Raw genomic sequence first — 26,725 nt, 5'->3', positions numbered from 1 at the left:
GAAACTGAATTAGAGTAGTATAGGTAATTGAAAGAGTTGCCATGTTTCAAGTAGAAATCACTAATTTATCAGCAGAAACTCAGTAATTGCTTGTGTGTGTGATCCTTGTGTCTGACAAAATAAAATAAAAATAGGTTGGCATCAGACACCTTGAGTGGTTTATTTGTTTTACTTCTAGCAGATAGGAAACCATATTAATTAAGACTAAAACAGGTCAATGTACAAGGGAACTATCGAGATGAAGATCTCTATTGATAGATTTTCCAGCTCAGTCTTATGACTGAGCCCAATAACTGTATTCACAGTTGACCATGGACTAAGAACAATGTGCATGCTTATGAAATTTATTGGAAGTGGAAAGTTGGGAGACATCGTAAAAAAAAAAAAAAAAAAAAAAAAAAAAGGGAAGCTGCATTTTAATGATAGAAGAACTTGATCATCAGGAAAGAATTAGATGATCTTGATCATCAGGAAAGAATTAGATGATCTTGTCAATTTTGATGATAGAAATACAATCAAATCTAATAATCTCTTGTAATCCAAATTTAGGGATTAGTTGTGTTGACCTTTCTCAGTAGAAAGAAAAAATGGTTAACTTTCCAGAATCATCTAACAATTCACCTAGCAAATATCCTGCTCTTTTAAGGTCTTAGTGTGCAACCACGCATTTTTGTTCTCTTCTTGTGGATTATTACAGTTGTACCTTTTCATCTTTTATTCCCAAATGTATCAAGAGTTTTGTTTGTCTTGTGGTGGGAGGTGGTAATAGAAGTTCTGCTGATTTTTCTTGTTGCCTTTTTTGCCAGTGACTGAAGAATAGGTATAACTTGGATTGCAGACTGTACCAGCCTAATGTTCTTATGTACCATTCCAGCTATGGTGACTTCTGTGATGTAGGAAAGCTTTTTACTATAATGTATACAAATATCAAATCTATATAAAAGAATATCTACCTATTCTAATGTCCATAAATAAAAGGGGAATTTTTGTTAGTGGCAATATTTTTCTTAATTGAAAAAAGTCAAAATTATATGTTGTTTAAATGATTCTGTGTGAATTGTAGTACGAATTATTTGATACAAATAAAATACATGCTTTGAATTATCATTTACATGTTTCTCATAACCTATTTGATATCTCTTAAGGTCATTGACATAATTTTTTTAAAGATTATTGATATATTGAACACCTGTTCTTAATGTCATGCTTGTCATAAGATTCATATCTGCATTGTGCTGTGGAAAGATGAATTGTCTAAATGGTTTAATAATAATAGTAATACTTTGTTAAAAAGTAGACGTAAAACCTTAGAGGAATAAACCCATTGTACATACTGGTGTATATTTTTCTGTTATTTGATTATTATTATATATACTTCAAATACTTGTAAAATTTTATAAATCAGTTCAAGAAAATAAGACTGCATCTTCTATTGTGGTCCTTTGCCTTAGTCTGACAGTGCACAAAGCCTTTACAATTGCTTCAATTTTTTAAATTTCCTTTTCAAGCCACTTTCTAGTCCAACACTTTTTTTTCTTTTAAACCATATAAAATGTTCTGTGACTAAGAGGTAACAGGTGCTATTAAAACACTAATTGACTAAAGCTGTCTTCATAGGCAATACTTATGCTTTACCTTCAGTTCTATTAAGAAATCTGTCAAATTCTTTCTTTAGAATTGTAACACTTACTGAGTTTGAATGGAACCTTATACATAGAAAATCATGTTCCCTTACCAACTGCACATTCTAATTCAGTGAATGAGATTTATTTACATATATAATTATATAGCTATATTTAATTTTATAAATTAATTTGATTTTATAAATATTTATATTTGTTATAGTATATTTATATACACTATCTTTATATATGCAAATATACAATGTATGGTACATCATACTCTATTTTTATGCATTTTTGTATGATATATAATCTGTATATAATTTTAATATTTAAATTTTTAAAAAGAGAAAGTCATATGAACTTAATGATGTACTATGAAAATGTTTGGAAAATTCACTGTGTATTAACAGAAAATGCTCCCGGGGAAAGAGAAGACTGAGCGGTGACCTCATTAATGTTTACAGATATATAAAGGGTGAGTGTCACGAGGATGGAGCCAGGCTCTTCTCAGTGACAACCAATGATAGGACAAGGGGTAATGGGTTCAAACTGGAACACAAAATGTTCCACTTAAATTTGAGAAGAAACTTCTTCTCAGTAAGGGTGACAGACACTGGAACAGGCTGCCCAGGGAGGTTGTGGAGTCTCCTACTCTGGAGACATTCCTGTGGACACATTCCTGTGTAACCTCATCTAGGTGTTCCTGCTCTGGCAGGGGGATTGGACCAGATGATCTTTTGAGGTCCCTTCTAATCCCTGACATTCTGTGATTCTGTGAAATGTGAATGAAGCTTATTGAGAATTTTTTTGGCAATATGGTTTTGTCACATTCTTCAATCCCTGACTTTCTTGGAAAGTTACACTTTTTTTTTGGTGAAGATTAAATATACAGTCAAAACAAAATTAATTTTTGATATGGTGAGGATGCTTGCTTATAAAAAGGGAGATGGAGGTTTAGGTCTACGTTCTCGCTATCTGGGTTAATGCTAGCATCAACCCTGGACTTTTGGTGGTGTTTTTTGTTTGTTTGTTTTTTCCAGGCTTTATTTTGACATCCGTTACATGTGGTGGAAATGCTTAAATGTTTATAGAAGTTAGTACCTTGCATCACTTCTGGGCTATAATTTGATTTTAAATTAATCTGAAATACCCTCAGTATTGGAAGCAATATAATTAGATCTGCTTACATTCTACAGTCCCATCACATTGGGTAGAAGTGGGAATGCGAGTGATGGGAGGCACTTGTCTCTTTGCGGAGGGTGGTGAAGTGAGAGAGATGCACACCTGTGGGCCTGGACATATCTCGGTGGTAGGACGTGACTTCCAAGAGAGGGTCTTCCAGCACATGTGCGTATTAGAAGGTGCATTCCCCAAGTGTACCCAGTCAGATTTGCCATATGATGTTTTGGATCACAAGGGGTCCTATAGTGCTGTACTGCAGATGTGGAAAGTAAAAGATAAGAGATGAGAAGGGCAAAGAAGGGTTTAATATAGAATGCATCTTTCAAACATTGTATTTGACACTTGAAATTGTCTAAGAACTCTTCTGAGCAGAGAATATTAGCGGGAGTGGGACAACAATGTGATGGGCTAAATTCTGTGAAGCCTTGCTAACCCTGAAATTCTGGTCTAAAACTAATAAAACAAAAGGTTATCCTGTTGTCTTCTACATCTTAAATAACATTTTTTGACCCCTGTACTTTGCCTTCTTGTACGCTCTTTCTTTAACTCTCTGGTTTTGCATTTGTTCTTGCTTTTATCAAGAAGCCTAAAACAATTTTTAAAACTTTCTATGGACAGGAACACCATTCTCTGTGCAGCATTGAAGTTTCATATGGAAAACAGCTTGAATTAAACACTCGCTAGTTATTGCATATTCAAGAATTTGTGGACCTTTTTACAAGATTGCAAACTGAAAATCAGATCTGGTCACTATCATATAGAATATGCATTCAGATGTCCACAACAGTAATCACTAGAATATATATGATTTTGCATACACACACTGAAATGTTTTTGTCTAGTCACAATATATGTGTAAGGACTAATTTCAGTATGTGTCAAAAGCTATCCTGAAAAAATACTTTTAAGTTGGAACAATTCTAAGTTGAAATATTTTCAATATATCCTCACTTTTCAGCATTATGGAACATTGGTATTGAATGAAGTGGATAATGGTATGATAATACTGTGCAGCACTCAATGGAAATGGTAGCAGAAGTAGCCAGGCAAAGATTACCAAGATGTTTCACATTTAAAATACAGTTTGTAGGATGATGGAATGAGTGAATTCTATCTGACACTTATTCATTTTGTATTAAACCATGGTGCAAAACTGTTTTTATCAACCACAAGATGCTCAGCTTATTACGTATTAGTGTACAGTCAGAAACATGCTTTTTTCATATGCTTTTATAGCCAGCACCTCACAAGGAAATGTTGTGGCTAATACATTTATCCACCTTAGACTTATCTGTCTTGAGCGACTACATACCCATTTGCAACTATGTAAACAGGGAATGTTTTCTGGCAATAGTTTCTAACAGGATTGGGACTGCGACAAAAATTTGGGTTGACAATGAGGTCCAAGTTATTCTAGTATTAGCATACCATAATAACCCTTGAATTAACGATTTCATATTAAATTTTTCAGATAATACAATGTTGGACTGTTTTTGTCTAAAAATGAATGCCTGAGCAGAGCTGATGATTATTTCAAGTGTTTGCATGCCATTTACTATTAAATAAAATGCCTTAAGCCATAAAATATATGTATAACGCACAGTGCATTTATGTTAATTAAATAGATATCTTCATTTGCTGTTTTTAGGTTAAATTTTTTCCGAGATGTTCCTGAGTTCAGAGTACTAGCGTGTGGTGGAGACGGAACAGTAGGCTGGATTTTGGATTGCATAGGTAATCAATAGTGTTTACACAGTTTTTCTTGACTCATGTTTTTCATTTTACTGCTCCTCCCTATTTACCAGCTTATGGATACAGGTGTTTCAAACAAGATGTTGTTTATTTTTTTAAAATGTGTCAGTTTGGGACATGATTATTTTTAAGGTTATTCAAATTACAAGGGATATTCAAAATTTCTAGACAAGTCCAGTGTTCAGAGTCCTCCGGATTCCCAGAAATCAAGACTTTTGAATCAATCTGTTTTGATTTAAATTAAAAGTCTGTTGCCCAAACTGAATCAAATCTAAGTTGTTTCTCTTAAGACCATTTACTCATTTGCTCATTTGCTTTTACAATTTCCAAATTTTTGTTTATGCTCCATTATCTCATAATGGAGATAATGGGATACCAGTCATTTGAAAAGCAGTAGGGTATGTATGTCATTTCAGTTTTGGAGTTCTATTAGTCAGTCGGTTGTAAAGTCCTCTTTACAAATCATTAGAAAGGCCCAGAAGTCAAGATATTACAGACTTAAACTTCTTCAGGCTTATTAGGGAGAATATCTGCCACCCCATGTGATCATTTATTTGGCATAAGAAGGGCTGCAGAGAAAAAAAAAAAAGTGAACATATGAGAATGGAAATTAGGTAGAAGATGAAGAGAAGCTGAAAGAATCAATAGAAAGTTTGGATGAAGAATATTTAAAAGTGTGTGTTTTGTAGGAGTTGTGGACTAGGAAACCTTCTAAAGTTCAGTGAGAAGTAAAAATGGTGTCATGGAGGAATGGGTGACAACAAAGGCATATTTTTAGTCTTGGTTTGAAAGAAGAGAAAACAACAAACTTTTTGCAAACACAAACTATTGATTGTAACTCTCAAACAGCTTTCAAAATCGTAAATCCATGTACAAAATTAATAAGTGTGTTGCCTAAAAGTTTTGCAGCTGTTAATTGTGTCATCACTTTTTTCCTGAAGTTTAAGATGCTATGGAGTTATTTTCAATGGCCTTATTTGAACTAAAGACTGCATTTTGTCTTAATAAAATACTATCTTCTGCAACAAATTTTGTGGTACAGAACTAAGAAATAATCTATGGATCCAGGATCCATTTGTTTCTTAGGTGCAGGAATTAGATTTTTGAATGCTGTCTTTTAGCGAACAAACCATTTAGCACAAGTAGCACATACAAAGTGTAAGAAATCACCTGTTTTGAGAAATAAACACTTTCTAGCTGGTTCTTCCTTTTACTTTTTAAATTTTAATTCTACTAAATGTTATATTCTCTGTTGTAAATTCTAAGTCTTCCTAAAGAATTGACAGGAGAAACTGACAAATAACAAAATGTCCCTGCTACATCCATTGGGTATAAAAACTCCTTCTGAGAGTTGCTGATAATTGTGCTTAATTGTATGAACAAAATAGCTGATTGTTTAACTATTCAAGTGTAACTTTTAAGCTAAACATGCTACTAATTCCAATTAAATGGGGAATTTGACAAATTTTATATTGTAAATATTATAGCTGGGGGATATCTGCCCCACTTCCAGCTTTCAGAAAGGCTGTATTTCTTGACAAAGTTTTTCCCACTGGATTTTGAATAGAGATCCTTTGGCTTGAAATGCTAGAAGAGTACTGGTAAAGAGTCAAAAGTCACTGTAAGTTCATACACTTCAAAATATTACTTATTAAATAAAAAATATTGACTAAGAGGCTTGACCAGATAGACTAAGGCTCATTTTGAATAGCAGGTTTAATTCCTGATGGCCAAACTCCTGGTGTTAGTTCCAGTGACTTCTTGGTAATGGTGCGCCTGTGTAGACATGAATCCAAGTGAGTACACAGTTAGACATAAATTTGGTCAACCAGATGAAAAAGATTCTTCTAATTGTTCATGCCCTTAACTTCTTTGTGTTTGTAGCTGGGAATGGCAGAGCTGAAAGCACCAGAGAGCACAACATGTTCAGTTTTGGAAAGATCTTGAGTATTGTTGTTTATGAATGTTTATCACATCTATGGATTGCAAAAGTCCTTGTGATAACAGTCGAGTAAATTAGGATTAAGAACTGAATGTTGCCTGAGGAAGGGGCTGCATAGTAGAGTGGCTTGGTAAAATGCCCATTGCTGAGCAGACAGCATAATCTCATACGCAAAACATGTACAACTGTCTCGCATGGAAACAAAAACCTAACAGAGTTACTGCATCAGTACCATATTATTAGATCTGTTTGTTTCTTAGTGATGTTTTTCCTTCTTTATTCACAGAGAAAGCAAATTTAATTAAGCATCCTCCAGTTGCTATCCTGCCTCTTGGGACTGGCAACGACTTAGCAAGGTGTCTGAGATGGGGAGGAGGTAAGCACAAATTAAAATACAATGCATTATGTAATTAAAAATAAAAAAAATAAGTTTTGCAACAAAGTTTACTCTCAGTATTTGGATTTCTTTGTTATGATGTATGTAAAGAACTGTTATCACCTTACCTCTTTGTGGAATTAGCTGTTGTAAATGTTATATGAACAATTCTATAAATTTTAAAGGTGGCAATCACACTTCATACCTTATTTGTAGCTTCTGCTAACACCAAAAAGCCTCCAAGATGCAGTGCGTAGCAGCAGTATATAGCTTTTTGGTTGGCTTTACAATCTATATTGCCGTTATTTCGTTGATCAATACCTTATAAAGGGAGTATTTTTAAATGGATTTTAATTGGGGTGTTCTGAAAGGTTTACTGAAAACAGCTAATAATGGGTTTGGAGTGGTTTAATCTTTTTTAATATTCATAAATATTAAATGAAAAATTTGTCTCAGCCTCAGACTAGTTCCTTTGATGCACTTCCCTTCTGCTACAGAGAATTCCAGACAGTAAGTGCTATTTATCAGGAAATGAGGAGACAAAATAATGCTGGAAGGAGAATATATGAAAAGTCAAACTTTAATACCATTTGCATTCTTTCCTGGATGTATGGAGCCTTACTCTCAGCTCCTCCAATAACTGATTGCCATTCAGAATTTGCATTACAGGATAACTTGAAGGAGATGTGAAGCAAGTCTTAGTCAAGACTGTCTCTGGTGAAAGCACTTGAATTTATGGGCTCACAGTTCTAGTTTAGGTTTCAGTTGATCGTTCCAATTGAGATGATGTGTATTTGGACCTTGGTTGTTTATTGGAACTTCTCAGCCTTTGTAGATAGCTCTTCCTTCTGTCTCATCATAGCAAGTTTCCTTTCCAAATGTCTGCCCTTGTGACCAGATAGTCTTTAGCAAATTCTCAATATTTTCCATGCTATAGAACTTTTTGTTAACCATAATGTTCTGTCGGATCCTTTGAGGACCTCCTTTATTTTCTCTGTCGTGACTGGTGATTGTTTATTCACATAGTGTTAGGAAAGAAAATAAGAGAAACCAACCCAAAAGCCAATGAAATCAGCCTTGCTTCACTTTCTGAACAGTTCATGGAATAGAGTCATAGAGTAATTCAGGTTGGAAGAGGTTACATGAAGTCGCTAGTCCAATCTCCTGCTCTAATTAGGGTCGGCTGTGAGAGCATTTGATCACCTTAGTCAGGACCTGTCCTTCCATTCTGTTTATATACCTTCTGTTTAAAATGGTTCCACCTGGACTAAAGTAGAAAAAGACAATATTAAAATATTCTGGCTTGGATCGTTTCTTTGCCTAGTTGCTTTGTGGTAGATAATGCCATAACACAGATTGTCTGGAACTTCCATAGATGGGAGAGGAGACAGGGCTTCCAGAAACTAAGTTGCTGGCAAGTAATCTCAAGGATGCAGACAAATGGAATTGTGCAGGGTGCTGTTACATAACTAACAATAGCTAACAAAAACATACTATACGATCATAAAGAAATACATCAGCAATTACTTGCTAAAAGTGTTAGTGACCCAGGAAGTACATTTTGCTTGAATATGAAAATTAATTTCTAAATTGAAAAAGGAATGAGTCCACAGGTCTCAGTTATCTATTATAAAGTCATTTAGTCTGAATAGTATTCAGAGTTGATAATTTCCCTTAGCTAAATCCCCATACTTTTTATGCATGTACACATGCATACTGTATAGTATTTACACGCTTCTGAGTATACATAAGTTTTCTACTGAGTTTAGTGTACAGTGTAGTGAACTACTACAAGTGAATTACCTAAAGACATTTGGGTAGGAAAGATCTCTCTACAGGGTGAGATGAAGCTTATAAAGACATGGTTGAAAGATGGAAACCTGTTCTTGTAGTTCTTCTGATAAGTTAACAGTTATAGATTTCAAATTTTGGATTGGTTATGATTAACCACATTGAAACAATCAACAAAAAAATAATAGACAACATTTAACCTTGTCTGACTTGAATCAGAAAAATCTACTGTATGTCTTTTTTCCAGAAATTTTGAAATCAAAGGAATTTAAGCATTAAGATTAATTTCATAACAAGAACATTTAGCAAAGTTTAACTGTAGCTTCTTGGATAACTGCCATAATTGTTTGGAAAATTCAAGAGATTGGCAGATATTGAACATCAAATTATTTTCTCCAGTATAAATCTGATGCCCAGTGAAATCTGCAGAGTTAATCTAAGTTTACATTAATTTAGCTGAGCGCAGAAATCACTTTGCATTTGTACTCCTTTTAATGAGAGGTGCTGGAAAATTGTCAATACTTCAAACACAAACCTGGTTTTCAGGTCTTATATGCATATTTTTTTATTTTTCCAGTCATCTAGAAAAAAAAAATGAATGAAACTTTATTATATTTGATTAAATAAACATTTTCATGTTTTGCTAGGCTATGAAGGTGAGAATTTGATGAAGATCTTAAAAGACATTGAGAACAGCTCAGAGATTTTGCTGGACAGGTGGAAATTTGAAGTAATACCCAATGATAAAGATGAGAAAGGAGACCCAGTGCCTTACAACATCATCAATAACTACTTTTCTATTGGCGTGGTAAGACTTATGCTTATCCTTAAGTTATTTTCTTTTTCTGTTTTGAATAAATATTTTCATTGCATGTCTTCAAGTGAAGAATTGTTGGCTACAGACCATTTATAATGTTATTTTGCCAGTGAAATGAATACTTAGATGACTGACAGCAATTTACATAAATTTACTTTCACACATTCAAGCCAGAATTATTTTTCAGGACCTTCTACCTTCCCATCTATAAAGAAGATATTTGTGTTGTTCCTAATGGTTTATGAGCAGCCATAGCACTAAATTTAGGTTGTCATTATGAAGAACCTATAAAAATATAAAGAAAAACTAATCAGTTAGTAAGAACTCTAGGTAACCTTTTCCGTTAGGATTTACATAATCAGAACTGTTTAAAAGAACAGTGGCATTATTTATTTGTTCAGGGCAGTTTTAGATCATAAAATAAAATAATATAAAAATAATCCACAAGTATCTTCTTGGTTCTGTCTTATGGGAATATTTGCAGTTTGAATGAAGCTCTTGTGTCCTTTAAACTGCATCTCTTGTGCTTGTGCTTCACTTTGGTTTCCTGTTGTATCTGCTATCCACACTGCATATACGAGGGGAATTGGGCATGTCCAGTCTGACTCTTCAGCTTTTTGATATGGATGTGCTGTCAGACACAAGCAGAAGGGGGACCATGATGAGGTCTGGATTTCACAGATTTAATAGTTCATAAATAAGATTTTTAACACAGACACAAATGAAGTCTAATTAGCTTGGGAACATGCCCTGCAATAGCTACACTCGTTGTTCTGAAATCAGCTTGTTCCACATGAGTCTGTATATAATTTTTTTATAAAAATCAAAATCCACTTGTAGAGGATATCTAATTCTGCAATTCAGTGTTTCAAAAAGCTACAGAAAAGTGTTTTAGTGGGAAGTAGAACATACAGCATTGTTAAATCGAGGGAAATTAAGGATGTGTTCTTATTTTATTCGGTCACTGTGCTTCAGCATTAACAAGGTTCTGCCCCAGCTTTAAGTGGTTGATGAAATTTTTATGTTTTAATTGCAATTCTTAATTTTGATAATGCCTAGGAGCAACACACAGAGACAGTCTATTCCTTAAAAACTTTCCTTCGTTTCCTGTATTGTGTAGTCCTAAATGCTGGAAAAACAATTCATCAGGTCTCCCCAAGGTTTAAGATATTAAAGTAATAAGAAATTGTGGGTTTTTTTCCTGAATAGTTTGGATTTTAGCCTCTTGTTCAAGGTGAGTGCAGAGAACAACTAGATCCAACATAAATAACAGAAATTAGTATATAAAAGTACATAAATGCAGAATACATGCACCAAAACCAGTGCAAAATTAAATTTATAAATAGGAGAGAAGGTGCAAAGGAAAATCTTTGGTTACTGGAAAAAAATACCATGATAACAGAAAATGCCCAGCACAGGGGGAAATATTAATTGACTTTGTCAAAAGGAATTATTTATGATAAAGCTCACAGATGAAGAAAGAAAATAAATGTGTTATACTAAGAAATCAAACAAGAAGTGAGAGGGAGAAGTGATAAGATTTTACACGTATATATTAATACAGTGCAATTTAAATAGTTTCTAAAATGTAGAGTAATACTATGTGTAAAGACACAGCACAGAAATGGGAAATTGAATGCCAAGTAGATACTGGGACATCTGTGAACATTCTAGGCTTCAAAGAAGCCTTTAGCATTTTTAAAGGGAAGAACACAGAATTGAAAAGTTGAACTGAAATTATACAGTGGAAAGATCATAATACTGTTAAGGATACTATAAATTATTTGTAGAATGCTGCAGGAAAATTACAGGCTTCATGGACAACTGGAAGACTCAGGTTTTAGTTAAAAACGTTAAGTCCATGAATTTAATAACACAAAAATTCTGATTCTTCACATAATAGAAATGTGAGCACCAGAAAATTATACCAGGAATGGACAATGCAATATGTTGCATTGAGAAAAGCTTCTAAAATTGTGAAATCATATTTTTGAATGGGTAAGATCTGCCCAGTTTGTCATACATGGAACTAAATAAAAAGTCTGCCTCTTGATTTTGTTCAATAAGAGAAAGTGAATGGAGAACATCAGAAATTGGATTTTAGACTTGCTAAAATTGTGTAGTTCATATATTAGGTAGCATTCATAATAACTTTTGAAAAGCCAGGGAAAATGTTTATCTGTGTAAACAGGCTAAGTACTCAAACTTGGCTACAAATAAAGTCAATCTAATTCATGAAAGCAGAATTGTTTTCAATACTTGGAGCCTAATGTAAACTTTGGCAAGTACTGAATTGGGAAAGAAGCAATCTACCACCATGTTACACACCAGCCCATAGCTGCTGGTACCCAAGACCTTATCTGGAGTCAAGCCTATAGCAGAAAAATACTAATGCTGCCTACAATGTTATATTAAGAGAAACCAAAAGGATTGATATCATAGTTGATGTTGTTCATAGAACCATAGAAAGTCATTGACTCATTTATCCATTCCTCTCCATAAGGTAGTGTCAGTGGCCCTTGACTAGTTCCTGACAGATGTTTGTCCAGTTTGTTTCTAGAAATTCATAATAAAGCAGATTTACCTGTGATGACCTACTGTATTACTTTTTTGTCTGTACTCTGAAATATCTTTGTCATATTTAACCAGAATAGTCTTGGTGTAGTCTGGGCCCAGGTCTTTTTGTCTTGTACAGAGTGGACAAGGAAAACAAATTATTCCATTCTTCTTTTAAACTACTTATTACCTACGAGAAGGTCTATCAGATCATCCCCTAGTCTTGTGTTCTGTAAGCTTTCTATATCCAATTTCTTCAGCCTCACAGAAAGTGTTTTCTAGACATCTGATCATATGTGTCGCTTTTATCTGTGTTCAAATAAAACAGGAGAATTCAATCCAATTACTCCCTTTGGACCATATCTCTCTGGAACCATAGTGCTCCCAATTAAACACAATGCTGCAGTTGGTGTCTTATCAGCACTGAGTGGAAAAGAGGAATTAATTCATGTCTTGTAGAGGATACCTTTATTAAAAAAAAATAACCTTCTTAATATTAGCATGAATTTTGTTATTCATATTTGACTCGTGATTCATTGTTAATTTCAGATACTGTTCTGAAGAACCACTACTTCAAATCTCACTTGGCTTTTTCATAGGTGATTCTTCCTGCGTACATGCAGAAACTTACACTTAATTGAATTACACCATCTTCTCATTTTTACTGTTTCTCCAAGGCCCTGTGAAAATTAATGGTAACCTACAACGTATTGCACATTGTGTCATAGATTCATGCCAAATAATAAGCACAGCCTCTAATCTGATAAGAATAGAATCTGCTGTATGAATTTTGTAACAGTACAGCAGAAATTGTATTTGACAACAAACAATCCCAATATATATTTAGAAAGGCCAGGGGAGTAAAACTCAGTTAAATGGTTCTTACTGCTTTAGGACCATAATTCAGGTTGGAATGGACCACAGGAAGTCATCAGTCCAGTCTCCTGTTCTAAGCAAGGTCAGCTGTGAGAAAAGGTCACATTGCTCAGGACTTTATCCAGTTGGGTCTTAAAAGCCTCCAAGGATGGAGATGGCATAACCTCTGTAGGCAACCTGTTCTGGTGCTTGACTGTCCTTACGATGATGATTTTCCTCATATCCATTCTGAATTTCTGTTTCAACTTACGTTCTTTGTCTCCCATCCTCTTATTGTGTGCCACTGTGAAGAGCCTGGCTTTGTCATCCTGATAACTTCCTTACAGGTACTTGCAGGCTGCTGTGAGATCTCCCCAAAGCCTTTTATTCTGGCATGTCAGCCAAGTCACCCAGCCAGTCTTTGTGGTTTTTGGGGTTTTTTTTGTGTGTGTGTGTTTGTTTTGTTTTGTTTTGTTTTTTAACTTATTTTCCACCAATCAAGACTGTAATATCCCAACTTGGATACAAGAATGCTGGGTTGGACAGTGTTTGAAACCTTGCTGAAGTCGTGCGTGGCATACACTGTTCTCTCCTTGTCTGCAGTCTACTTTGTTTTATCATAAGCAGCAATCAGAAGGCAATTTATCTATTGGAAGGAGAATGGTGCACTGAGTTGAAAATGAATGTTTTACAGTAGTAAGTGTATGTGAAACTTTGATTAGTATGTTCAAGGCAAAAAAAAGCATATTGGTACAGCAGTCTCAGAGCTCTAATATGTATGTAAGTATATGTATATTTATATATACATATACTTATGTATATATACTATGCATAAGTACAGGGAAAAAAGTAAGAAACAAAGTGAGATATAGTAGCTGAATGAGTATATGCGATGTTCAACCTAATGAAAGCACAAAGCACAGAAGAACCATATAAAGCGTAAGCCAAGCCATGTGTCACTTTCAAAACAGGAGCTAGAAAACCTCTAAGAGCAATGTAGAATAAGATAAAGATTTTTCAAGTGCTCACATCCATCATTCTGTCAGGATGGCAAGATACCAGGAGAGAAGTTCCATCTGCTTCCCAATAATACTGGAGTCACTAAAACAAGCTAAATATCCAAGAAAAATGCTTATTAAAGCAGTCAAGTCATATTTGCTTTAAAGAAAAAATTCCCTCCTCAAGAATATAGTAGGACCAACTGAAGATGGAAGCTTGTCTTGGAAATTCTCAGATTCAGTGAGCTGGACAAACATAACTGGTAATATTAGAGGACAGATAAGCAGGTATACTAGAGACAGAAAACATTAGTCCAGCTGTCAAACAGTAGCAAGTAAAATTACTGATGTATTTTTGAGAAAATAAAAAATTATTTTCCCCATAATCTATACAACCTGCTTTAATAGTCATACTTTCATGCACGACACTGATATTATTGCAGTGATCATCGAAGACAGAGTTCAGTAATGTTAGTATTGGCGTGTTATCCCAGACTGTATTCTAGACAGTGGGCTTGCAGTGCATTTCTGCAAGTGCTGCAGTAATGGAATTTCAGTCATGTCACTTCATTTAGCTAACTTGCTGAGCTTATAAACAATTTACTTAGAGGGAGCGTGTGTGTAGATAGTCAACTTGTGCATAGTATTTGTCATGGTTGTCTTTTCCCTATGGATAAAACAACATAATTTATGCTACTTTCTTCAAGCATTCAGCTGCTCACCAATAGTGGGTCAACATGTATATGTGGATGGTGACTTCAGATAAGTTTATGTACTGTAATAGCACATCTGGTTTATTTTTTTTGTAGCTATTTTCCATATCTATTTCCCAGGGCTATATAAAACAAACAAACAAAAAACCACCACAACAACAAAACAAACAAACCACACTTCACTAATCAATTACATAGCATGCTATACTTAGCATAGAGAAATATGTTCACAAAATTCAGTCATAAGTAATAAATCGTCAGTTCAATGCCTGAACTTAAACAAACAAACCCCACCACCAACAAAAACAACCAACCAAAAATGCCTCCAAACTAAACCCCTATATGCTCATGACTGTATGCCAGCATTACTCTAAGTGGCAAAAATAAGAGAAAATAAGTGGATACAGATGCCCACAAAACTAAACTAGGTTTTCATAAACAGTTGCTCACAAGTCTAATCCCAGATCTTTCCAGGATGAAACCACTTTCACTGAACAGTCATGCAGTCACAGCAAAACATAGATACACATTGTTAATTACAAAATCTACTAGTAGATGGACATACATCCCATGAAATTCACAAAAAGTGCGCTCAATTCAAGTACATGCAAGACACATAAACATTGAAGATTGTGAAATAATCATATGTTGAGACCTGAACAGTAAGCCACGGAAAATGAAGGAGCAACAGTCAGAGAGGCAAACTCTCACATAAAGCCAAAAAACATAAAAAAAACTCGAGGACAGTCTTTGTTACCTTGAGAAGGACTTGCGTCTGCACCATCATCAAACCATGTAACAGCATGGTCAGATATTTTACATAATGCTAAGATGTGAAGAAACAATGCTTTTAAGCTTGGGGAAAAGTAGCTTAGTTTTCAAGCAATTTTACTTAGATAATAATCATCAATTAAATTTGAATGACTGTCGAGGCTACGCATCTTTTATGGGGAAGCTGTTGAAGAATGTTAAATATGGAGGGAAGTTACAATGCTTGTTTTTAGTGTTTTCAAGTGATTGTCTCAAATTGAGACAAAATGCCTATTTTGATAAAAGCTTTCTTGAAGAATGCCTCATTAAATGTTCAGTTGTGATTAAACATTAGAAACCTCAGTGTTCACTAAATGCCTAGTTGAAAAGAGCATGTGGAAGGGGGGAGAAGCTATCTTATATACTTAGGGGTAGGAAAAATGTAAGAGAGAACAAGAAACCTCTGCTACTTGGGCTTGCTGTGCTTCTTCAAGGTGGATACTCTGGAGAAATGAGTCAGTGTTTCTCTCTACTTGGGCTTGCTTCTAATTCCTGGGAGGAGCAGGAGAACCACAGGAGTTCTAGGAACAATCCATAGACATGCAAGATGCACAATGGAGGCAGAGTTGTACAGGCAAAATTACTGTGGAGGTGTTGGGTTTGAATTAGTTGATTAAAAGCTCAGAAGTAATATTGGCTAAGCAAAGTCCAGTCACTGATATGATTATAAAGAATAGGAAACTGCTGTTCTGTGCTAAATTATTTTTGTAAGGCACTTGCACTTGGATTAGTCAATAAAAGTTCCTGGAAAATTGGCCAAAATGTCCTAATTTCCTAAGTCTGGGAGTATTAGCAGTTCTGTAACTGCCACACATTCATTGAAGATAAAACAAAACCAGAAACAAACAAACAAACAAACAACAACAACAACAACAACAAAACAAACACAAAAAGGCCCTCAAAAACCAACCAACCAAACAAAAAAACCCAAACCAAACAAAAAATAAAACAAATAGCAAAACCAAAATAAACAAAAAAAACCCAAACAAACAAAACCACAAAAACCAGCAAAACCCAGAGAAATCAGGCAAAAATTATAATTGAGTCCTTTAAAATGATCTCATTGCTATTTGATATCTCACAATGAACAAGTTGTGCCAAAGGCACAAAAGTAGTCAGCTGAGTACCAAGCATTGTTCTGCAGCAGCCAATGTTGCTAGACCTTGATTTTTTTACATTTATTATTCAAACAACTTGAAAATATAAAAAAAAAAAAAAAAAAGTACCCAGGTAATGACTGACCTCAAAAAGGCTAAAATGGTTTAAACCAAAAACTCTGTCTCCCAGTTACTTCCTGTATGTTTACTTATAGCACTTTGTATTGTTTTTAATTTTGTGGGAAATAATGCTGAAAGAAATTGTGAATAGTAGGTGTGCATTGCTGTTAAGGTGACAGTCCTAAAGTGTGTTTTCCAGAAGGAAGCATAATTTTGAATTTACTGTTCTGCCACTGAATTAGAGTTTAGAATTTATGGAGCTAAAATTAGGTCAGCATTAATCAGTACTGAAAATCTTTTACCATAAACATTTTCTTCCTTTGTTTTCTTTCGTTTTTTTAATTTTGAAATAAATCATAAATTTGTCTGATGTTAATAGGAGATAAACTTAACTATACTGTTTAAGTTTCATTCAAATTTATGTATACTGCATAGGGTATTACAGAGCATATGCTACTAAGCCACTTCCAGCGCATTAGTTAGTGTTGGACCATAAGCAACTTAACTTGCAAACACCTTCCTTGTCTTTTAGTACAAGTTTGTATAGAAAGATATATTGCTGAGGTAGATTTCAAGGCAAATTATACTAGCTGAAGTGTGGCACAGTGCAACCTTCCCTATGTTAAAACAGTAGATACCACTCTGATATGAAAGCCGTTCTCATTGCTGTCAGTGCAGTGTTCAAGGTGCAAGAGTAAATCAAATGCTATAGTAATGATCGGTATTTGCAGAGAGCAGCTGTTAAGATTATACTAGCAACCATTGTATATCCTTGTGTTTATTTAAAAATGTTCTGTAATAATAACTGGTTAAGTAACACTGATTTTCATCTCAATTTTGTTCCTCTTGGGCCAGATTCCATTCAAATTTTGAACTAACTCATATTTTGGCTGAAATTATGTAGCTGTTATGTATATAAAGAACATATATACTATCTCGGTTCATACTTAGGTGGATTGCTTAATGGTCTGGCCAGAAGGACTTCAAGGGATGCTGTCTCTTAGGATAACAGCAGAGTCTCTTAGAGTAGAGATGTCAAACTCATTTTCACCTGGGGCCACATCAGCATCGTGATTGCCTTCAAGGGCCAAATGTAATTTTAGGACTGTAGAAATGGAGAAGTTACATTGAGAAATTTTGAATTGCTTCTCCCTGGTGTAGGCTGATCAGCTGAGCGCATGCTTAGGTTTGAGCCTACTTGGGATCTTTGCTATTGGTGCTCTTCTGCATGTATACTCTAAAGAGTCATTGTCAGCAGAATCAAGCTCCTTAGCAAACTTAAAGCTATAGCTAATATTACTCAAACTATTTCATTTGCACAAGATAATTGAGATGTGGAAAATGTCCTGTTTACTTACCAAGACAGGATTTAAATAAGAATCTTCCAACATCCTTTTAGCTGAAACTTTGAATACATGTGCAAACACATACTCAAGAACATATTGGAGGGAAAAAATTAGTGGAATGCTCTAGGACAATAATTAAGACAGTAACATGGAAAAGAACTGTGATATCCAGATTCCTGTTCCATCTGTTGTTTTTGTCCATTTGATTAACTTGTCCATGGCAGTTCAGAAACTTCCACTACTACAAATGACTGCGTTTCTAACATCAATAGATACAGAATTTTAATGCCAAAACAGAACTTAGGCAAGTAGAACACCTCAGTCTTTCATTCAGTCTTTACAGCATTTGATAATTGACTTCATAGCAGTACGGTGATATTCTCACTTGGATGATCTAAAACAACAATATTTTTTGCAATTGTATTTAGGAAAGGCAATAAGGGTATCTAAATGTGCCTGGAAATGTATATGCTGTTAAAAAAAATCAGTTATGAAGTAGAGGGAAAACTTCTTTAACACCAGTAAGTAATACTACAATCAGGATGTGTTCTCTGCAAAATTATTATTACTAAGTAGTAAAGGTCTATGACAAAGACAAGTGTACTTTTATGACACCTAATATGTTACTATCCAAATGCACTATCAAATAGATATTTGTATGGTCGTGATTTAATATCCTTCAGCCTTAACCAGTCACTAAGAGCCTCTTATTCTGCCAGTGGGGAAAAATATGACTGCTTAATTCTCATAATCATAAATTTGAACTTGTTACAGATCTTCTTCCTCATCACTATATTCTAAGTCATCAACCTCCACTTCCATTACATCTCCTTAATTATTTTTTTTCAAAAATGCAAAAAAAAAAAAAAAAAAAAGGTGTAAGAAAAATCTCACATATCTCACATAGAAACTATATTTTTAGCTTCTCTCATGCAAGAACATTTCATTAGCATCAATAGAAACTTTGTCTATCAGAAATTTTAGTCACAAATATCAGAGTGCAAGTAAGGTTGTTTCTCTAACCGACAGTGTGATCCCATCATCTTTTTTTTTTTAATCTATGTTATTTCAGGATGTATGTATTACTACAAAAAATGAATTTATTACGGTATATAGCATTTAGAAAAGGGAATGAATTTTAGTTTTGCTGTAGCCATGTGTTGTGAAATTTCAAAACCTCACAGCATTTTGCTGTTTGTGGTGGGTAGAGGGATTTTTTTTTCCATAGGACATTTGCTATTTAGACTCTGATTCAATGCAGAATTTAAGCACATTCACATCTTAATACTAATTCAATGTGACATTTGAGTAAGCGTTTAAATTTTGCTGGTCTAGCAAAGCAGTTAAATACTTGGTTAATTTTTTAACCATTTTCTGCAGTTACATTAAAATGACTAAAAAAAATGCACCTCTTGAATCCTGGAGTATATATATGGGTATAAGCACATGCTTAAGTGATTTCTGAATCACAATAATCACTTTGAATGTATTAATGGAATGCTGTGATATATTGGATTATTTCTGGGCCAGCGAGGAAAAGAACATTTCATAATAAACAATATTATTTCTTCGTAATCCACATGACCTTTTTTCTTCAAAAAGGGCTAAGAGAATGAGCAATTCATCTGTATGCGAATGTAAATATAATTATAAAAGAACCATATTGATATTGGCTATATCATAGCCTCAGTCTTGTAGCCAAATCTGTAGAAGTGATTGCTCTATCTGTGGAAAGAATTCTGCTGTCTTTCAGAAGAAGCATGTTCACAACAGCTTCAGTCCAAGATTTAAAATACTGTCTTATTCAGAAGTAATTGGTAGTACAATCTATAGCTAGCTTGTTTATTCTCCAAACACTACTAGTCTTTTACAACTTATTCTTATATGCTTTTGTCATTTGCACATTTGAACCATTTTTACTCTTTTCAGCTTTTGTTGCTATTGGAATTCTGCAGAAATTTTGAACATAATATCTAGCAATTAGAGGTGATGAGGGTTTTTTGATGCAGGTTTTGTTTTTTGTTTTTTTCCATGTGGCAGAAGGCCACAAGCACGTACCACATACCATGGAAACCTGGATCTGTAGAATAAGTCATAGATAAACAGCAATAGGAGCCACTCTGAAGGCTTCTCATTGCTGCTGTGCAGCAATATTTCTCTGGACATGCAGAAGGTGAATTTCATAGCTAAAAACACTAAGCCTTAGAGTTCGTAATATCTGTATTACAACAATACTGTTGTGTTTTCTGCTGGCTAGTTTCCTCCTACCACTGTAGATTAGGTTTACCTTGTAAATCCCTCTTGCCATTATAACCTCCTACCATTCATAAGGTGTATCAGGGTATCCTAATGAGAGATCTGCACTTTACTTCATGCAACGTGTAAGATACGTTCATGCAGAGCACCAGAGATTCAGAGCTTACTGTACTACTTAATGAATCCTACTAAAAATTATAGTTTTTATTATTTTTTATTTATTATAGACAAGAAAGACATTTCTTGTCTTTCATATAAGTATAAAGAAATTCAAATAATTTAGGTTATTCCTACTGTTTGGTTATTTATTTATTTTAATTCTAACACTAAAATGTGAATGTACACCAGTCTGTGCTGGAACTTCCTGAAAATATGTAGGTGTATCACATAGATAGATTGAGAGTTGTGTGTATGATTTCCCTTATAACGCAGCAAAAATACTGGGGAGTGTGCTGAATTCACTGAAGGTTTTTGTCAGGTTCAGTGAAAATACAGTTCTGTGGGCTATATTTACATTAGCAAGTAATTTGGCTCAGTAGGAGTTCAGCAAGTGATGCTGAGTCCCTTCTGTCTACAAAACATGCAGTTTGGGAGTCTTAATTCAAACTGGATATAGTCTGTTCCCCTGCGATGAACTCTTCTGGCACGTGCTTGTCCTAAACTGACCTAAAAAGACTTGGTCATCAGTTTGGCCCTTGTGTTCCCATAATATGGGAGGAGCACATCAGCAGCATGAAACGTGCTTCCATCCAAAAATATCTGGCTGAGGTACACCAGTCTTCACTTCAAACCAAATCACAGGAGGTGGGGATGATTAAGAGATTTGCTTTAAAATTTCATTGCTGCTCCAACAGTTTTTCAATAAACCTGAAAAAGTCATACAGGAGTGTAGTATATCTAAGTTTGACCTTCCTCCTTCCCCTCGTATTTTCCCACATAGATTTTTTTTGTTTTATTTTGGAATTTTAGGTATTTAAGACTCTCTTTAACGTTTCATGATGAGGTTAGAATAGTGCTGAATACCTTCAACAAAGAAAGACTCCCTTGTTTTAGATTTATGAGTAGCTCATGCACTTGGAATCACTTATTACCCATTCTTGTCATGTAAAATTATTCTTCTGATGTGAAACAAAGGCTAGAAAGTGACTTGTTTCCTATTGTTTCCTATAGTCAGTAAAAACTTTAAGAAGAATCGTTGGGAGAGTCTTCAACAGTTACCTAAATTCTTCTCGTTAATTTAAAAGGGATTTGGAAAATAGAACAATTTATAGAATTGAGAAGAAGTTAAATTTCAGTATTGAAAAAGCTAGTTAAATAAAATGCAATGAGGCACTATAGTTTTACTAAACAGATACTATAAAAGATGTTTTGTGAAGTAAAATGAAACATGCAGTCCTCCAATGTTTTGTCTTTGCTTACCTGAGACAGTAGAGCTTTTGAGTCTTGTGGGTTCCGGGCTTTTGCTGGGTGTTTTTGTTTGTTTTGTTGTTTTGGGGGTTCATTCATTTTAATAAAGGATCTACAAAGCAGCCTAGCCAACAGCTTCTACTGCAAGTGACAGTTATACATGAGAGTATATGCTTAAAGACATAATTAATCTGCATTGAGCTCAGAACAGCTCCTTAGCTAAATGCAACTAAATCAGCTACACAGTGTGTAATTAACTTACAACAGTATTAGTCCTAGTACAATATTATTCATTATATATGTAAGTTATTATTTTCTACATGGGAAATTTGTAATATACTAAGTAATGATTAAGAGCTCATTATAGTATTTCATTCATATTATCATAATATAATTGTGATGTATGTTCATCTTGTTAACGCTGTTATTCTTAGTTCTTAAAAGAAATGTCAAGGATATCAGGAAAATACGATGTGGCTTTTTTGCACACAGACTGAGAAGCATCTGTATTCAAATGAAATTGAAATTTTAGTCCTTGTCTTGATTTCTTATTTCTGCTTGTTAATGATTACGGTAATGTATGACAGCAGCCAACAATGCTTTCTATTGAAGTCAGGAGTAAGGTGAATAAACTTGAAGTTTGGTCATAAGACTCATGATGAGCTTGAAGTGAGAAGAAGCTTAGAGGGAGAAAATGACTTGAAGAAAAAAGGCCAGGATTTTGAAAACATATGAGGCTAGCAGTGTACATAAACTGCATCTGGCAAAGGAGTTTTTGAAATACAGGAGCTGTACAGAGCATAAGGTGGGCTGAGTGTACACTGATGCCTTCACCTGACTAAGCTACAAAACATGTGTCTCTGTGTACGCATGGAAACTATCAAAAAAATAGCTCAGATTGAAATTCTAATCATTTTGTTTTCAAGTGAAAGTTAATCCTGATATGTGTAAACCAGTTTATGTAAATGAGCTGCTTTACTAGCTTCTCCCTGACAACATCATTTACGTCTTTCGCATGCCATTAAAGATCCTGTCTCAGAACTTTACTTTCACAGATCTACCAGAGCTCTACTGGGTTTTTACAGGTTGTCGTTTGTAGCTGAGGGTGACCAAAGAAATCATGTTCGTGCTGACTCAGGTACTCACTGAGGACATCCAGTAGTTATTTCTGAGAACATAGTATGAAACCCAGTCTATTACAGGTAACAAAGAGGATGATCCATTTTATATGCATTTTATATCAAATTAAATTTAGAGATATTTAATTATATACATTTAAGAAATAAAATCTTAAATGAATGAATTGGTTAGAATTACTTAGTGGTTAGAAAATGAACAGTGTGATAGCCAATGGAAATTTTTTTCTCTGCCTTGGGCTTAGTTTAGAAGAACAGTCTACTTGCTGACTGCATTCAAAATTACTGTTAAAACTAGAAAATTCATATGAGAAATTGATCCTTTGAGTGCATTATGAGTATGATACTATTTTAGCATGTGTTATGTAGTCATAGCTGTTGTGTTCTTGATGTTATAAGGGAGAAAGACAAATAAAAAAAGAGTAAGAGAGGCATTCTGGCCACAGACACAAGGATGAGTAGGAGAAATAAAGACAGTTAGAATGCTGAGATTTAAAGTGGGCACCTCTGCAGATTTAAAAGAGAAATCTGATGTGTGAATTGGGTGTTAAACAGACACGGGAAATTTTTGTTTTGACATCTGCCATATGTACAGTACATGTCTGTGCTCCATCTTGAGCCCAGATAGCAGGGACATTATTCTTTTAAAAATCCAACAAACACTATTTAGGAAGAAGTTTTTTGTTCTGAGAGATTTGTATATATCTGAAAAGAGTTCACATTACAAAATGTATAAAAATAACAATGGTATATCAGCTATTTAAATTATGTGCATTATTAATTTTATGTTGTATGGTATATGGGGGGGAATATTATTGCGGAAATATCTAAAAATGTCAGCTGCCATTTAGAATTAGTTACTTATCTAGAGATTTGATAGCTTAATAGAGATTCCAGTGGTACAAAACTATTCTTTATATTTCCAGATCTGCATGTTTTCTACATTTTTATGGCAGAGTCCCAAAAGGAACATGATTTAACTAAACTGGAAGTGGGTGGATTTAGCCAAGAAACACTTAGTCTTATGTTACCATCCGAACCAGGTGGAACTAGAGGCAAATTACTGAACATAAGTTATTCCATGTCCTTACTGGAACAATTTGTACTAAAGAGCCTCTACAGACACATAGCCAAGGAACTCTCTATTCACTATTTGTGATTTTACAGTTTCTTCATTCAAACTGGAATTCTGAGAGTAAAACATAACATACTCTTTGTTTCGCTGACAATCCCAAGAGTACTTAGGCTTATAATATGCCAAAGAATGGATCAAAATTTTTGCCTTTATGCTGTCATTTTATATAACTGCTGGTGAGTCACCAAGGCTGAATAGGCTGATATGGCACATCAGAGTAAAAGTCATAGGACCACACATTTCAGTCAGTGCTTTCCAGTGCACCCTGCTCAGCCGTCTCATCGTAAAGGATGCTCCCATCAAGAACTGTGCAAGTACATCAACACATATTACACAGTAGTACTACACATGGTTGGCCATGCACCCGCTTGCACCTGCACCTTAGTTTAGCACCACCAAGTCGCATACACGCTCTTCAATAACTGTGTAGTGTAGACAGGGCACCTGTGGTGCTGCCATGATGGAAGGACTGGTCATGCAGCCATTTTGGTCCCTGTGGTAATGAAGAAGCTCATTATTTGCTGGATCGTCAAGGGTGTTCACATGTGCCTTCCATACTTTTCTGCTCAGGGTTTTCATGGTTTCATTTTCGCTATACTCTGTAACTCATAATGTTACGCTTCATAAATCATAATACCAGTAAATAAGCATCAGAATTGGCACTCGACACTTCAGAACTGATCATGGTATTAGCTTTTTACAGTTGCTGTGTAGAGCTGTTACCCTAAAAATTGTTTGCTACATTTGCCCTACATTTAAAAAGTAATTAATCCATATGTATTGGATGTTACTGCATTACTTTTTTCTTATTTATACCCTTGGTACTCAAACAAATCAGATAATCCAGAATGTTAGAGGAAATAAATAGCAGAAGTCCTGGTGTTGTCTGGAGAAGCAGGTGCAAATTGGGATTGTATGGAATTTTAAGCAACTAATACTCAGGAATAGCAAGATACAACAGATTATATAGATCTAGCCTTGCCAATCCTGGCCAAAGGGAAAAAAAAAAAAATCAGTGAAACACACAGCCTGGGAAGCCCATTCTAACCCCTACAGGGCTTGTCTAGATTGCTGCAGCATTTTGATCCCCTTAGAAACTAGCAGGGAAAAGGTCTGCTGCTTTCATCTATAAAATCCCATAGTTGGTGACTAAGAAAACTCCCTTTCCCATTATTCCATCTCCATGTCAAGGGGATGGTGTTAGATGTTCATTGCCATATTTCCCTGTTTGTAAAGGTTGTCTGTCACCTGACACATCCAACTGATATATCACCTACCTGAAATATCCAACCACATTCACTTCTGCTAGAGTTACAGAGAAGGAAGCATCCCCACTTCACCAACAGCAGTGGCTGAAGAATCTTCAGGGAAGTGAATATACCCAGACATAAGCATTGATGGCTGGGTAGAAGTTGAGTAATGCTAAAAATAATTCATCTTTGGACGATGGGTTTCTGTTTTCCTCTCTTGACTTCAATGAGACTTTCACTATGGTGATCCTATTTCTTTTGTTCTGTCACTTTTACATTGAGTATGAGACTGAGAGGAGGAAAGGCCCTGCTAATGTCTAGAAAAATTCCCGTGTTAAGCCAAAAAGAAACACAGTGACAGGAGGGTTCTTTGGTAATTCCTTAGTTCAGGAAAATAAGTATCACGTCAAATGATGACTATTTTCTGCTTTCATTGCAAAATATCTCTGAGAAAAGTTAAGCATTTTTTAAGGAAAAAACTAAACAATAGGGGTCTAATGAGAAAAAAAGTAATTTTCTATGATCATTTTTGAAGTTATTAGATTAATAAGCACAGCCTTAGTTAAATGACATTTCTCTTCTTAGTAGTGTTATTGACATTTTGATACGAGACAGAGAGACCTTTAATGAGATCTTAATCAAAGATAATGTTTATATAATGATACATGAATTCATAAATGCTAGTCAAATAAAAATGCTGTAGTCCATTTTGGCCTTCACCTTATGGAAATCTGTACAGGTCATAAGATGAAAAAGCTCAGTGAATGACGACTAATACTCTCTCACTTGACTGTTTAATTATGTCTGGCTAATTGTGTGAGTTAATGTTTGAAGCTGGATCTTGCAATGTAACTTAATCCATCACCCAGACAAAACGTGTGGAAAAAGATATTGAAATTTTCTCCTTTGTTAGACATATGATCTCCTTAATGTCTAAGTTTATGGTGATTTCCCTTTTCATGAAAATACAAGAGGTGTTATTCAAAAAAAAAAAAAGGCAAATTTTATGTAAACTGTATGTTAGCTACCAAAGAAATCTTCAGACAAGTGGACAATTCCTTAAAATTCCTGTTTCAGCCCTTTGTTTTTACAAACGTTTTTTCTTAGGAAATGCTTTGTTTTATTAGTTGAAATTAGGGTCTGTTACATTTTGTTGTGACTTCAGACAGCAAAAACATGTTAAAAAAATAAGCACAGTGCATTAATTTCTTCACTACTTGAAAAGGAGGAAAGACACGTGAGCTGCTGTTTCATCTCTGCTTCAACAGAGAATAAAGTTTGACTGTTAGAAACTCTCTCTGTTACTTCAGCTGTTTTCAGGAATAGAGCATAGACACCAAATTAACATCCTCAGTGATCTGAACCCATGACAATATTGAAGCCTGAGTCCAGTTGTAAGCATTGTGGCACCAGTGTGAGAGAGGGAAAACAAGGGGGTCACTTGCCTGTTTGCTTCTAGGTGCTACGGACAGTAGCACTTACTAGTACTTTACGCCCTCTGAGCACTTGCGAAAGAAGCAGGTTTCATTATCTCTGTTTTATTCATACTAAATTGACTTTT

The 26,725-nt window shown here is 34.8% G+C and overlaps 1 protein-coding gene across 12 annotated transcripts in view; it reads left to right on the top strand.

Moving 5' to 3' along the window:
• The window catches only part of DGKB (diacylglycerol kinase beta), a 398,861-nt gene that overhangs the window by 192,028 nt on the left and 180,108 nt on the right, over nt 1-26,725 (top strand). For all 12 annotated transcript variants that reach the window (XM_065051198.1, XM_065051206.1, XM_065051200.1 and 9 more), the window contains 3 exons: nt 4,456-4,541; nt 6,788-6,877; nt 9,316-9,476. In XM_065051198.1, the coding sequence (XP_064907270.1) occupies nt 4,456-4,541; nt 6,788-6,877; nt 9,316-9,476 (337 nt within the window). The remainder of the gene's footprint in view (nt 1-4,455; nt 4,542-6,787; nt 6,878-9,315; nt 9,477-26,725) is intronic.

Source organism: Columba livia, chromosome 2 (genome assembly GCF_036013475.1).
Source record: "Columba livia isolate bColLiv1 breed racing homer chromosome 2, bColLiv1.pat.W.v2, whole genome shotgun sequence".
Taxonomy (NCBI): Eukaryota; Metazoa; Chordata; class Aves; order Columbiformes; family Columbidae; genus Columba; species Columba livia.
This window is presented reverse-complemented; position numbering and strand designations above follow the sequence as displayed.